General features: G+C 61.5%; 1 protein-coding gene across 26 annotated transcripts in view; it reads left to right on the top strand.

The window, feature by feature from the left end:
* The first annotated feature begins 273 nt into the window (after positions 1-273).
* Positions 274-14,428, top strand: part of EBF3 (EBF transcription factor 3) — a 126,618-nt gene continuing 112,463 nt past the window's right edge. For 6 of the 26 annotated variants that reach the window (XM_086378118.1, XM_086378127.1, XM_086378125.1 and 3 more), the window contains exons 1-5: positions 8,743-9,461; positions 9,567-9,723; positions 10,084-10,147; positions 10,839-10,894; positions 13,942-14,015. In XM_086378118.1, the coding sequence (XP_086234244.1) occupies positions 9,328-9,461; positions 9,567-9,723; positions 10,084-10,147; positions 10,839-10,894; positions 13,942-14,015 (485 nt within the window). In that variant the 5' untranslated portion in view covers positions 8,743-9,327. Of the gene's footprint in view, positions 410-5,078; positions 5,361-8,742; positions 9,462-9,566; positions 9,724-10,083; positions 10,148-10,838; positions 10,895-11,085; positions 12,084-12,444; positions 12,784-13,941; positions 14,016-14,428 lie in introns of those variants that run through there. The other 20 variants (XM_086378124.1, XM_086378123.1, XM_086378137.1 and 17 more) reach the window with 8 other exon arrangements.

The following is a 14,428-nucleotide window of genomic DNA, read 5'->3' as shown; positions in this document are numbered from 1 at the left end:
CCTCCTGTCGCCCCCGCTCGGCCCCCGCGCGCCGCGCGGCCGCCTCCAGCCGAGGAAGACAGCGCGGCGCGTGCGCACTGGCGCGCTCGCGGCCCGGCCCGTGGGCTCTCCCTGGAGGGCGGGAGGTGGGAACGTGGGGAGGCGCCGGGCCGCACACCCTCCCGGCCCGCCGCCGGCGCCGCCGTCACCTCGCGGCCGGGGCGCCCCGCCATGCCCGTCGAATGAGTGGCTCAGGTGAGCTCGCGGAGGCTGCCCGCGATCCCGTCGGGGTCCCCCGCCCCGGAGTGAGGCCCCCGGGAGGCCACGGGCCGGCAAAGTTGAACTTCGCGCGTCGCAGGCCTGTGCTGGGTGGCCGAGCCGGAGTGCGCTCTCCTCGCCTGCAGGAGCGCAGGCCGGGGCTGCGGCGAAGGTGCGTGGCGGGGCTGGGGGACGCGGGGGTCCAGGACCCGGGGCGGCACTGGGGGAACTTTAGCGCCGGGCCCTCGCAGCGTCGTGGCGGCCTGCGAGCACGCCTGAGGGACCTCGCGGGTCCCCGGTGGCCTCTCCTCGAGGCCCTCCCAGCCTAGGCTGCGGAGAGCTGAGCGCGTGCCGGGAGCCCTCGGTGCGGGGGAGGCGCGCACGGGCGCGGGCGGAGACGGGGGGTTCTGGGATTCGGGTAAGGACCCGGGATTTCTCCATCACGGCCCCTCCCCCAATACAAAGTGGGACCCTTGGAGGGCCGGAGGGAGGGGTCGAAACCCGAGGTGGCCGGAAGAGAACGCGGGAAGCAATTAAAACTCCTCCTTTCGGATTAACAACCAAAAATTGATCGATGTGTCAGGAATACCGCTGATTTATGAAAGGTGCTTATTTCTCTGGTATGGAGGATTTTATGTTCTCCAGGTGAAACCGAGTTCACCCAGCTCCAGCGTAGATTGATGTTTTAATAAAAATAAATAAAGGCGAAAAGCTCGCCTGGTCTTTGGGGACATCGAGTCTCAAATCGCAGAGTTAGACTAACAAATCAAATTGCATTATCTTTACATTTCATGTCTTAATCGTGTGCCTAAAAATCACAAGCAAGCCGGAGAGCGCCCTCATTTCGAAAGTTTTAATATAATGCTTAAAAGTTGGAACATCTAGCAATCAGTGTTTCATAAGCAAACTGGCACGGGGAGCGCCGTGTAATTGTGATAAGTGGCAGGCGTCGCGGAGCGGGCGCGGGGCGAGCGCGGGCGGCGGCGGGAGGCGGCGCGGGTTCCGCCGGGGAGAGGGTGGCGGCGGCGGCGCCCGGAGCGCGCGGCGCCCATAGATGGCGCCCTGGCCCCACGCTAGGCTCGGGAGCCGCGCTCCGCCGGGCCGCGCGCGGGCGGGGGAGCTGGCGGGGGCGCGGGGCGGGCGCGCAGAGCGAGGCTCCGCACTGGCGGTGGAGTCGGACCAGGGCCGCGCGGCACAGCGCGAAAAATCTCCAGTTTATTGTTGGCGTCGTTAATTTAAGGCCTGAGCAGTATTGGGGGCGGATGGGGGTCCTTGGGTCTGGGATGTCCATAGGAGCCTAGAGTCTGCCCTGGAGAGACCCCTGCCTGGCTGCGGCCCTGGCCTAGTGGCCACCGCGCAGCTCCAGACCTGGCTCTCCCCGGGCGCGCGGCCCAGGCTGGGCCCTGGGGTGCAGATACGCGTGGATGTGGGCGAGGGTTGGCCGTGCTGCGACAAGGACGCCAAATTCAAAGCTGCCCACCGATCACTCCAGAAGGCGGCCGGGACGGTCCAGAGGCCGCCCGCACCCCGCGCGGGACGCACTACCCGAGCCTGCGCCGGCTCTGCCGCCGCGGCAGCTAGTGCGCCGCGCTTTGCAATGTAAATTTCAGCGGGACAAATTGCTTATTAATAGTCTAGAAGAGAAGCGGGTTTCTTTCTTTCTTCTTTTCTTTATCTGTTTTTATTTCTGCATGCCCCCCAGCTATGCCCTGGGCAGCCTCGCCGCCCAGCAGTTTCCTCTTCATTTCAATATCCTAAAGAAAATGCAAATTTCCACAGTGTGGCCTTTTTAAAAAGTTAAATTAGCAACAGCTTTAAGTGACTCCATTAGTATGGAAAACATACACATGTTTAGTGTGAGAATAGCTTCTCTTTCATAGGGCTCACTCTGGACTGTACATTTAGCAGACCCTCGCACGGGGAAAGAATCTAGTCGCTGCCAGCGTGTCGCCAAAGGCGCACCCCCGAGTGGCCTGCGCTGGGCTTCCCGGGAGAGATTGCCCCGACACCGCGCGCCGCCGCACCCCGACCGCCGGCTTGGATCCCTTAGAAGTCGCGAGAATGAGGGCGAAAGGGTTTGTGCAGGCGGGAAGGGAGGCGGGCTTGACACATTTCTGTCCAAGGGCGGTGTGCTCATCCTGCCTTCCCAGCCTCTTTGTCCGGGTCCCCGCAGCCCAGATAATTGAGCGGACTGAGCGGGCCTCGCCGCTGTCACCCACCTCCACACTTTTGCGCAGGAGAAGGAGTGTGTACACGCTCTCTTGAGCAGTGGCCAGGGCGTAGACGAAGGTCGCGGGCAGAGGAGGACGTCAGTGGCATGCCGACCTGTTCACCTGCACCCCTTGGCTCTACCACCCCAGCTCCTTTGCCTGGGTTGGCAAACCCGATGTTTCAAACCAGAATCTCAGTGGCAAAGTTTTGCGCTCCGTTGGCTTCCATATGAAGTGGTGCAGTCCCGCCATGGGATCTGTCTGCCCCGCTTCTTTACCTTTGAGCCAGTGGCAGGGCACGCCAACCCCGTCCAGGAAAGAGTTAAGATTTATGGTGTGCTGGAGAGGTCTTGTTAGGATGTAATCTGCATTTTTAAACTACGGCGTAATAAAAAGTGAGAAGTTTTGAGACACCTTTCTTGATTATACCTTTGGTGATACTTTAGGTTTTACATTTAATTTGCATTTTGTTCTTAGTGAATATTGAAGTCTTGAGTGGAGGATTGAATTTTATTAGGACATCTGGACTGACAATATCAAATCAGACACCAGTGTCCCAAAGCATGCTAAAATTTCAGAGTTAATTAGAACGCAGTGTGTTTAATTAAAGCCAATTATAATATTTGAAATTATCTGATCGATCGGTGTTTCTGCAGTTTGGGTCTGTGGAAGTGTTGATTGGCGGACTGCGCGCGCCGTTTCGATCTAGAAACTGCTCTGGGGGAAGTTTGCTTTGTAAACTGGCGGGGCGGGCGCTCGCGGAATCCGGTCCGGGGCTCCGGCTCGGGCTCCTCCTGCCGGACTGCCTTGGGGCGCCGCTGAAGGCAGCTCGGGAAATCCCAGCTCGTTGCGAAATCTCTGTACCTTTTCGGATCCGAGGGACCCCTGGCACGCACGAGCCGTCTTTCCCCGCTCTGGTGCGCCTGCCGAGCGTGTTGCGAAGAGGCAACCTTTAAGGTTGCAAGGTGCGTAGGGAGAAGCCCGACTGGCGGAGACCGAGCGTGTGGTTTCGGATTCTCACTCCCACCGAGGAGCTCCAGGGACTGACTCGGAATATGGGGTTAGCCAAAGTGACCGGAAGGGCCAGGGAAAAGTTAGGACCAGGGGAGAGGAATTAACTGTTTCCTTTCTAATTTCGCACTCCGCAAGAGCCCAGGCGCGCTCGGCATCCTCGGCCCCGCTCGGAGCTAGGCTTTCCGGGGAGGCGGTCGAGAGCGGGCCGGCTGGCGTTCGCGGCCCCCGCAGGGCCGGGCAATTGGGAGCGTGCGGTTCCCTGCGGGGACCGGGCTCGGTGCTCGCCGCCCGGCCTTATTCCGGGTGCCCGGGCTCGTCCTGACTTTGCAGACACGTGAGCGGCAGTTAGGACCAGGCGGCGGGCGGACGGCTCTGCGCGCTCCTGGGGTCACCGGGTCAGCGAGGCCTAGGTGCACCGGGCGCGCAGGACCCGCGGCCCCGCCGTTGCGGGCTGGCGGGGAGCGGCGGCGGCCACCTGCCCGGGCCTGGGTGAGAGTGTGGGCGGCTCTGCTCGCGGCGGCACTCTGCTCTGCTCACCCCAGGAGGCGCTGTTTGTCAAACTTGGCCGCCTCGGCAGGAGGCGCCTGCACCTTCTCACTTGGAGTATTGAGCCCTTTTCGGTCCTTGGGGTCGGCCTGCAGGAGCCTGACCCTTCCAGAGTGACCGGGCTTGAGGAGGCGGTGCAGAGATCCGGGGTCTGAGACCCTCCAATGTTCACTTTTTAGCTGTGAATCCTTCCAGCCAGGCCTTGCGCCTTCCAGCGCAGGGCAGAGGAGCCCGTAGGAGCGCCCTGTGTGTGCGGGGTCAGATGCCCAGTGACTTGCCTCCCAGGGCGGGTGGGAGGCGCGTCCTGGCTTGGGTTCTGTCTCCATAGCCTCCCTAGAACCCCGCAGCCTCCGTCCCTGTCCAGCCAGGGGGAAGGCGCGGTCCCTGGGCCTGGAAACCTCCCCAGACTCTGGCCCGGCCCCCTTTGCGCGTCGCTTAACAGGTTGGGGTGGCCTGAGTGCGGAGCCCCGGCTTTCCTGACTCCCCAGGCCCACCGGCCCTTTGTATCCCGCGCGGTACAAGGCTAAGCCCGGGCGCACTCAGGCCGCGCCCCTGATCCACGCCGGGCAGGGTTTGCGAGTGCCCGGCTGTGTCACCTCGCCCCGCAGTGCGCGGGACTTCCTAAGTGCGCCCTCCCAGGGTTACTGTCTTCTCCGGCTCTCCTAGCCCCTACGGCCTCCTGCTCGCCAGTGCCCAAGGTCAGTCTGGCTCTGCGCTTTCGGGTTCTTTTCCCGAGCTCTGCCTGTGGCGCCGGGCCCGGAGCGGGGCTGGAGGCCGGGTCACCGGCGCGGTTTGAGCGTGACCCCCGGGCGCGGAGGACGTGGGGGCGGGCCGCGCCTGCAACTCAGCACTGGAGGCGGGAAAGCGAACCGCTGGCCTTCGGCGCGTGGCTCCCACCCTTTCCCGAGGGCTCTGAGGGGCACCGCCGCGCAGCCTGGATCCGAGGACACCGGCTCTACGAGGGAGCCGCACCCGGCCGCGCCCCGCACCCCGGATCCCTCTTAGGCATGGCTTCCAGGAACCGTGGCCCGGGCTTCTCAACGCCGGAAATGCAGTTTCTGACTCCTTGGAAGGCTGGTAGGGAGGGCGGCTGGCTCCCCGGGCTTGGCCGGGAGCCAGAAGGGGCATTCACAGAGTGCCCCCTGTACACGAGTCCAGCGCGGACTCAGAGCCCGGCCGTGCACCCTGGGACCCCAACTTGGCCGAAGTTTCTGGATGGCTCGGAGGCCGGCACCAGCCTGGCTCCGCCTCACCAGGCCCCGCACCACGCGGGCGTGGAGGACCCGGGACGCGGGAGACGCGAGGGGGAAGTTCACGCCTGGCGCGCGAGGAGCCGCCCTCCTCCTACCGCGGGTGGGTAGTGGCGCAGGCGGAGGGCTTGGCGCGCGCGGCGGGCCGGGCACGGCGCGGCCGGCAGGGAGGCCGGAGCGGGCCTGGGCGCGGGCGCCGCGCGGTTGTACCGCCTGGCCCAGCCTCCGGTGGTGCCGTGGGTCAGCGGCCAAGCGCGGCCGCGGCCCTGCGCCCTGGAAGCCGCTCCCCGAGCGGGGCTCCAGGGGCTGCGGGCGCTGTCTCTTTAAGGTCACTGCCTGCTCCGGCACGACGTGGGGAGGACAGCTGGGCACTGGCCATCTGACTGACTCCGGCGTGACATCTGGGAGCCCACTGGTGTGTGGCACGCGAAGCGCTTGATGCCGCTATTTAAATGCAAATGCGAGGGGGCTCATTGAAGCCTCTCCCCGTAAATCCGCACAAAAGGAATACTTCCCACCCTCCGAGGAGGAGGAGGCGGCGGCGGCGCGAGGGCCACCCGTGCAAATCGCGTTGAGCGCGGGGCCCTGAGCGGTGGTCGCCGCCGTGGCGGCCCGCGGGGTTTCCAGCGAAGGTCAGGCCCCACCCGGGCCGGCCCCTGGGCGTCTGTCTGGCCCCTGGGAGCGCTCTGTGCGCGGAGGCTGGACCGGCGGTAGCGGCGGGCCTGCGCAACTTCCACAGTGTCAGCCTGTCCCCCCCTCGGCGTCTCCTGCCGGGGTACTGGGCGCCTCTAGGTCCCCAGAGAGGGAGAGGGGCGGGGCAGGACTCCCACGGGGGACGGCGGGCGCGGGCACGCGCTGCAGCCTCTCTCCGGACATCCGGGATGGGCCTGCAGCCCCCTCCCCTCCCTGGCCTGGGTGCTGGGCCCCTGGCTCCTCACGGCCCGCTGCTCCCGCCCCATCAAGGCGAACCCCTGGAGTGGGGCGAGGTGGGGGCCGAGGGCACTGCCCTCCCAGGCTGCTCCGCAGCAGGCCCGTGTGGAGACCCTGCCCGGGTGGCGAGTCCCTGTGCCCGCAGCTCGCAGCCAGCAGTGGAGTGACAAAAAAGATAAAGTTGGTGAATGATAAAGACCGTATTTTCCACGCTTTGGGTGCGGGACCAGATGATCTAGAAAATGAGCTGAAATGGATTCAGCCTCCGAGCCTGTTGTGAGAGCAGCTGACGCCCCCATTTCGGGCCAGATGGCTGCTGAACACAGATTTGCATTCATTTTCGCTTAATATCGTCCAAAATAGTGGGGCAGCTGCATTTGTTGTCAAAAAGGTTTAAAACCCCTTTTCTTTCTGGGGCAGGATCGTTACCTTCTGTGATGGGCTTATAGAACTTTTTTTCCCTCTTTAGTCAACAGTATCAGATTTAGAAGGATTTGTTTTTAAACCTTCTAATTTGGTAATCAGATTTAAATCGCCTTGGCGCGTGTAATCTGAATTAAAGATACTGTAAATGATTTTAAGCATGATACTTTCGTTAGAGCAAAGAAGGGGGCACCTCTAGCCTGGGCTGGGCATTTTAGGAAGTGGGCTACAAAGGAAGCATTGTCTCCTCTTTCCAACTTCATCTTTTCCGAACAGGCACTTTGCATAATCTGACAATAACGCTTGCCTGGGCGCTTGCCTTGCGTGAGCCCCCGAAGCAGCTAAACACGCAGAGACAAAGCCATGTCTCCACCCCACCCTCCACCGCTCAGCAACTTTATTTTGCGTTGTCCCTCCACGAAGAAAGTGTTCCCTCTTCCAGTGGGTTGGCTGTGGGTGGAAAGTGCTGGGCTTATTAGGAATACAGAAATTTTCTTTTAATTTATCGTGAATAGTTTCCATACACTTTGATTTAAGGTTATTAACATTCTATAGACAGTGGCATCTTTAATATGTGGCGATCGCTTCTAAAGACTAATCTCATTACCCTCAAATAGTCATAAAATATGATTTTATTATACTTACGTATTTAATTAGACGGCCAGCACCGGAATGGATTTTGAGATGGGACTGGCGCAACAGCTGTGGTAATTCACTTATCTTTGGCAATAGTCATTAACCCCCAACACCAGCAAAATAGATTGCTTTCCAGAACTGCTTTTTTTCTCACCCCTTCCAAGAGGCTTGGGGGTCCCCAGATAAGGTAAATCGGACTTCGATTTTCCCGATTAATTAAAATATTAGCGTACACACACTGCCAATTCATGAAATAAAAGGAGTGCCACCCCAGACCCGGCGTGAAGAGTCTGTCTTGCGGCACACTTGCACCTTGAAACCTGTTTTTTTGTTTTTGTTTGTTTTAATCAAAAGGGCCTGATTTCTCTCGGCAGGGAAGTGCTGGGACAGCTCCCGGTCGTCCCCTGGGCCCCCGCTCCGTGTCACGCACAGGTCCTTTCGGTGGGCAGTGAGCCTGGGTGCCGAGTCCTGGCTGCAGGAGCCCGGCCGCCGGGCCCACGCGCTGCTCGCGCCCCGCTGCCCTCCCGATTCCTCGAAACCAGGTCTGTAAAGTCGCGCGCCGCGCGCTCACCCAGGCTCAGCGGCACCGAGGGCAGGACCCCGGCGCCCGCAGCGTCTGCTCGGCTTTTAGAGCGGCTGGCGCCGGGGAGGTCTGGTCACCGCGTGGGGCGCGCAGCCGGACACCGGGCCCCGGGTCGCCGGAGAGGCCGGGCGCGCTTCCTGTCCGCCCAGGGAGCCCGGAGCCTTCTTTGTCACTCGCTGCGCCTAAGGACAGGCCGGGGGACGGGGTCTCCCGTGGCCACGGGGAGAGAGAGCGCGCATCGGGCAGAGCCCGCCTCCGACGTGGGTGCCCCAGCCCGACACACTCGGTGGCCTCCGCCGGGGCGGAGAGCTCGAGCGCCCCGCGAGGCCCAGCCGGGGTCACATCGGCCCCCCCCAGCAGCCTTCGGTCGGCTTGCAAACCGGGCTGAACTGCGCGCCCCGCCTTAGCCGGGGAGCCCTGCCCCACCCCTCCAGCCCCCGCCCCGGCCGGGTGCTCGCCCCTCCAGCCCCCTGTCTGCGGCCTGCCGGCTTCTACCCGCCTCCCGCTCTGGGCCGTCCCGGGGCGACCCGCGGCCCCTCGCGTTTACGGCCAGCGTCTGGGCAACTGGGGGCGCCCCTGCGTTTTACCCTCTCCTCCCCACCGTGCTTTGACTCGTGTGGCTGATGTCGGGAGGAGGGGTTGAGGGACCAGGCTGCAGCCGCGCACTGCCTGTCTGTCTGCTTTGGAGACTGATTTGGGCGAGGAGAAACTTCCTTGGCGGCGGGTGGGCGCGAGGAGCCGCGGCGCGCGGCTGGGGGCGGCGGCGGCGCTGGGCGGCGGCGGGGCTCGCGGGGCTCGCGGGGCTCGGGCTGGCTCGCGGCGCCGTCAGGCAGTCAGTCGGCGAGCGCGGCGGCGGCGGCGGCGGCGGCGAGGGGCGCGGCGAGGGGCGGCCGCTCCCATATATGGCGCAGGCGCCGCCCCCCGACGTCACCCTCTGACAGCGCCGCTCCCGGGGGCTTCGAGTTTTGGCTCCCGGGAAAGGGTCCATTCCTCGGGGAGAGAGGGCTGAGTTTTGTGCGCCTCCGTCCGCTGCGCGCGCCGCTCCAGGCCCCGCCGCGCCCCGCCTGCGCCCGGGACTGCGCCGCGGCACTCACTGCCCCGTTTATTTGTCTTTGGAGCAGGCGGGCCGCGCCAGAAGCGGGCGATCCCGCAGTGCCCTGCAGCCGCGGACGCCGCCTGGCTAGGATGACACCACGTTGAGCGCGCCTGCAAACAACAACAACAACAACAAGCACCGCCGCGGCCACCGCGTCCTGCTCCTCCGAAGCGCCGCCGCCGCCGCCGGTGGAGCCGCCTCCGCGCCCCCGGCCGTCCGGAGCGCCCAGCCGCCGGTGTATGTCGCGCCTGCCCGGGACAGGCTGAAGCCGGCGGCGGGCCGGACCGCAGGCGCCGAGCAGGGCCAGTGCGGCCAGGGCAGCCGCCTGCCGCCGAGCCCCCCAGCGCCGCTGCTCGCGGAAGTGCTTTCGGCCGGGAGCGGCGGCCGCCGCCAGCAGTTTTCATGTTTGGGATTCAGGAGAATATTCCGCGCGGGGGGACGACCATGAAGGAGGAGCCGCTGGGCAGCGGCATGAACCCGGTGCGCTCGTGGATGCATACGGCGGGGGTGGTGGACGCCAACACAGCCGCCCAGAGGTACGTACCGGCCGCCCCCGCGCGCCCCGGGCCCGGCCCCGCCGGGTCCCCGCGGCCGGCCGGCGCCGCGCTCCTCACCGGGCCGCTGTCTCTTTCCTCCCGCAGCGGCGTGGGGCTGGCGCGGGCGCACTTCGAGAAGCAGCCTCCTTCCAACCTCCGGAAGTCCAATTTCTTCCACTTCGTGCTGGCGCTCTACGACAGGCAGGGGCAGCCGGTGGAGATTGAAAGGACCGCTTTTGTGGACTTTGTGGAGAAAGAGAAAGTAAGTGCAAACACACAATCACACCCTCCGGCTTCCTAGAAGTGGGAGGCAGGCGGTGCCCCAGCGCGGTGGCCCCGGGTGCCCCCTCGGCGGCGGGGACGGCTCGGCCAGGCGCCCCTGCCGCCGCCACGTGCGGCCGACCGGGCCCGCGGAGGGCTGGGCAACTTCTCTGCGCCCCCGGACTCACTCCGGGCGAGGAGGGCGCTGGGCTTCCAGCAGGAAAGTGACCTCAGCCGCTGCTCCCGGCCGGGAGTCCTGCCTCGCGTGAGGCCAAGGGGCCTCGGTCGTGCAGGGCACCGAGTGCGGTGGCCGCGCCGGACACCAGGCGCACTAAACGCAGTTATTTATCGTTACTTTCAGGAGCCCAACAACGAGAAAACCAACAACGGCATCCACTATAAACTCCAGTTGCTCTACAGCAACGGTAAGTGGCAGCGGCTGCTCCTGCATTCCCGCCCCGCTGGCTCGCTCTCTCTTTTTCCGCGATGCTTAAAGGACGTAAAGATTTCGAGATTAAAATGACACGGATGTAAACACGAAATCTTCTCATGGCATAGAAGGAAAACAAAACACAAACGATCAATAAGTCGATGGCACTTCACATGATTAACCGGTCCGGCTTGAAGTAGAAAGTAAAAAGGGGATCGATGTGGGCGCCAGCAGAACATCACTTTTAAGTGACTTTTTTCAATTTTGCAAATTAATGTTAATTATTGAGATGGGGGTAGCTCTGTGCATCCAGCACAGCTTACTTTCTGTGTACGGATTTTTAAAAAATCCTCGAGAGACACTAGAAAGAGTTGAGACTCTCAGTTTCCATTTTGTGCTTTCTGTTTTCTAAAAATAAATGAGCACATGGGCCCTCTCGGTTCAGCAACCAGGCCTGCTCTCAGCCAGGCAGAGTCCTTTGCTCCTTTCAATGCAAACCCTAAGAGTCTCAAGGTTCTTAATTAAGAAAAAAGAAAAAACGAGTGACTGGGTTTTCTTTCCTGCCTTTCAGAGGCATGCCTAAGTTTTGCTGCATCACCGCGGCAGCAGTCCTGAGCTACCCACTTCCTGTGCCCCCGAGTGCCCTCGCTGAAGTCCTGATGAGAATTTGTCCCTGTTTCTTGCAGGAGTCAGAACGGAGCAGGATCTGTATGTTCGCCTCATAGATTCAATGACCAAACAGGTGAGAAAGTTTAAGCCTCTTGCACTAGTTTTCACTGCTCAGCTGGGGCTGTCCTGGAGTTTCAGGGAGGAGAGGGCTGGCAAATGGATCTGGTGTATTTGTTTCTTATTTAGTTTTCTTGACATGCTAATAAGAATTCTCTATTTATTGGAATAAATGAAGTAGTTGGTGAAATAGTTTATGTTGTCATTAGAACAGGACATATATGCTTTATTAAATGGCTTGTGATTGGAATCAAATTCTGTCTTAATTAATCATGGTAATTAATATTTGACAGAAAATTTTCAAGATCTCCCCCTTGTATATTTTTAAACGTTTCTCTCTTTACTTGGAATCATTTCATTGATTTTCCCCCCCCATAACAAAGGCAACTAACTCTTTTCCAAAGCCCATTGAGTTGGAGTTGAGTAGTTCATTTTTTTCTCCTTTCCAGTGTGATGGTCTCGTAACAGGAGGCGTGTATTTGGATTTAAAAGTTAAATGTGTTGGGGTGAAAAGTCACCTTGTTCTCCTCTAGTCCATCTTCACCTCTCAGCCCCCCAGCTCCATAATTCAAACTCTGAGCTCCAGGGGTCACCCAAACCCGTCCGTTGCTCTGGGGGCAGCTTCTCATCCTTTTCCACTCTCTGTCATACCTTGTAAATAACATAATTACAAGCAGTTCCTTATTAAATTATTTAACTTGTCTTGGTCAACTTTTCCGATCATGACTTGGCTATCAGTCGTGTGATTAACTGCAGGAGAGCGCTTCATTGCTTTTTGACATTGTGCAGTCTTGGGCTGGTTTTGTGTTGCGTGGTGTGTTGTTGCTTAGTTGTTTTTAAAGATTTTTCCCCCGTTTTCTTAAAATAGCCTTGGGGGAGGAGGCCAATCCAATTCCTCAGTGAAATCCACTTTGCGCAGGTTGATTTAAAATATGCTTCCAAACTGAGCTTCACGCTTATAAATGAAAGTGGCGTCTTCCGTTTTGATGTTAACTTTAAGAATTGTGAGACAAGTGGAAAAGAACTCTCTCGTCCTTCTTGCAGCCCAGCACGCATGCTTCGTACTGTCTGCAGGGCAATTAGTTTTCAGATTTTACTTCCCTTTGAAAAAGTTTGTCCTTACCTAGGCAACAAGCTTGCTGGATTTTAGTGTCTGCAGTGGTAAACCAGTGTGGTTTTCTCTTCGAGTAAAACAGATCTGACAGGTAAACTATGGTCTTTCCGACAAAGGCGGTGGAGGCGGTGCGCCCTTGGATAATTATTTCACTAGGATTCAGTGAAGCCTCTGGAACTCCGGCTCCGCGTGGACAGGGTGCTTTTATTTCCTTTGTATATAAGGGCTAAATGTTTTGGGAAATCGCTGTGTTCTAACGAAGAGGTTGATGCAGGCAGCGCTGAGTTTATGCACAGAGGAGGAGGAGGTTTCCGTTTTAAGTGCACTTTTATTGTTCATTTATCCCTGTACCTTTGCAGTATAAACAGTTGAAAATAAAGGCATTTAATCTCCTCTCACTGACGGAGATTGGAGGGGGGGGGTGGGGAGAGACGAAAGAAATAGCCCAGTAACTGATCAAAGAGTCAATGGCGCTGAACCGACAGTTTATGGATTTCTGTTTGTGCTACAAAATAAAAAATAAATCAAATATAAATACGGGGATCCATCCGAGGACGAGCCGCGCTCTCAGAAGTGCCAGCGCCCGCCGCGGCCACGCGCCCCGAGCCCCAGGCGGCCCGGCGGCCTGCGGTGTCACCATCACCGCCGCCGTTCCCAGCCTACCGGGAGGGAGGCGCTGGGAGAGGGGCTCGCGGGAGTCCCGCGCTCTTCCCAGAGGGCAGCCCCGGGCTTCCTCGAGAAAGGGCTTTGTCCGCCTGGAAGTGGACGGAAGTGTCAGAAGTCCCGGGGAGGTTGGAAGCAATTTCCAGATCGTTTTCGGGGGGCGGGGGCGGGAACTGGAGCGAGGACTCCCCTCCCCCTTCCGTGGAATTTTCTGCGGGGGAACTTGCGGCTCCCGGCCCCCGCCCTCGGCCCCTCCCCCAGTGGCCTTTTCCCTTCTTTCTTTCTTTTTTTTTTTTTTTTTTTTGCCCTCTCTGTTTTTGGGAGGCCAGCGGTGGGGTAGGCGCGGGCGGCCCCCGGCACGGGTTCCCGGCGGCGGAGCCGGGCTGAGCGCGGTCGTGAGCGCACCTAGGGCTTCGCACCATCTGGCGGAGCCTCTGCTCAAAACCCAGCAGAGCGTGTGTGCGCAGACACTGCCTTTTTACCCGAGAAAAATCATTGTTAGCAGTTTCAAAATAAACACCAGATTGGCCATTAGCACTTTCTTTGCAAATATCATCCGGCGAGGAGCACGTGGCCGCGCGGGCCCGGGCGCCCCGGGGCCCCCAGGCCTCCTGCCGGGCGCCCGCCAGGCCCGGCCCGGCGCGGCCACGTGCGGCTGCAGCGCCCGGGTCCCCGGGGCCGCCCGCCGCGGGCGGAGCTCGGCCGTGGCCGGACGCTCGGGTGGCCCTGCGGGCTCGGGGCGGCGGCGGCGGGGCCCGGGGCGGGCGGCCCACGCAGGCGCCGGGGCTCGGAACGTTGGGGGCGGCCCGGCGCCGGACTCTGCAGCCCGGGGGGCGCGCGGGGCAGCCCTTGCCACCAGGCAAACGGCTGGCCGGGCGGCTCGTCTCCGGTTTTTTAGTCCTGTAGCACTCTGATCCGCTTCTCCCTCCACGCGATCGGAACTCGGGGTAGATAATGGCCCGAGGACGCGGCCCGGCGCCGGCAGCAAGGGGCCGGTGCCCTCGCTCCCTGCGCTGGGGCCTCGGCCTCCGTCTCCCAGCCCGAAAGCGGCCGGCGTCCTCCCGAGCAGAAGGCCCCGCGCAGGCCCGGCGGGCGCCCAAGAGAGGAGGCCGCCTCGGCCTAGCCAGGCTCGGGTGACCTCGCCGGGAGGGCGAACCCCCCCGGGACGCCGCCTCCCCTCGCCCGCCGTGCACCTGCCGCCCGCGAGGCCCGCAGAGCCCGGGGGGCGACGGGGCGCCACCGCCGCGGGCGCCGCGTAACCCCGCCTCTGCTTGTCGTCCGCGCAGGCCATCGTCTACGAGGGCCAGGACAAGAACCCGGAGATGTGCCGCGTGCTGCTGACCCACGAGATCATGTGCAGGTGAGCCGGGCGCCGGGGCGCCAGCTGCGCCCACAAAGGGCGCGCGTCCGGGCGCCGCCACCCCGCCCCGCTTCGGGACGGGCATCGATTGAAATGTAATCGGGCCGCGCGCGGGTCGCCGAGGAGCCGGGCTCATCGACCCCCCGGTGATGGCGATCGCCGCGGTCCGTTGCCCGGCGGAGCGGATTAATATGTGGGCCGTGTCGCTGCCGTGTGGTCAGAAAAGGATCACCGGTCCTCGGCCAGGCGTCTGTCCGCGAAGCCGGGGAGTCAGAGCGCGCGGGAACCGCTTCCCTCTCCTCCCTCCCCAGCTCTTGCAGCCCGAGATACACTATTGTCTGTTATTGATAGAAAGGAAACTCTCCTGTACTTATTATAGAGCTCGTGTATGTGAGAATTGGATTGCGATTCTG

The sequence above is a fragment of the Bos grunniens genome, chromosome 26 (assembly GCF_055505025.1).
Source record: "Bos grunniens cultivar Pamir isolate PY7600 chromosome 26, Bosgru_T2T1.0, whole genome shotgun sequence".
In the NCBI taxonomy this organism is placed as follows: Eukaryota; Metazoa; Chordata; class Mammalia; order Artiodactyla; family Bovidae; genus Bos; species Bos grunniens.
Note: the sequence above shows the minus strand (reverse complement) of the source record. Positions and strands in the feature narration are given on the sequence as shown.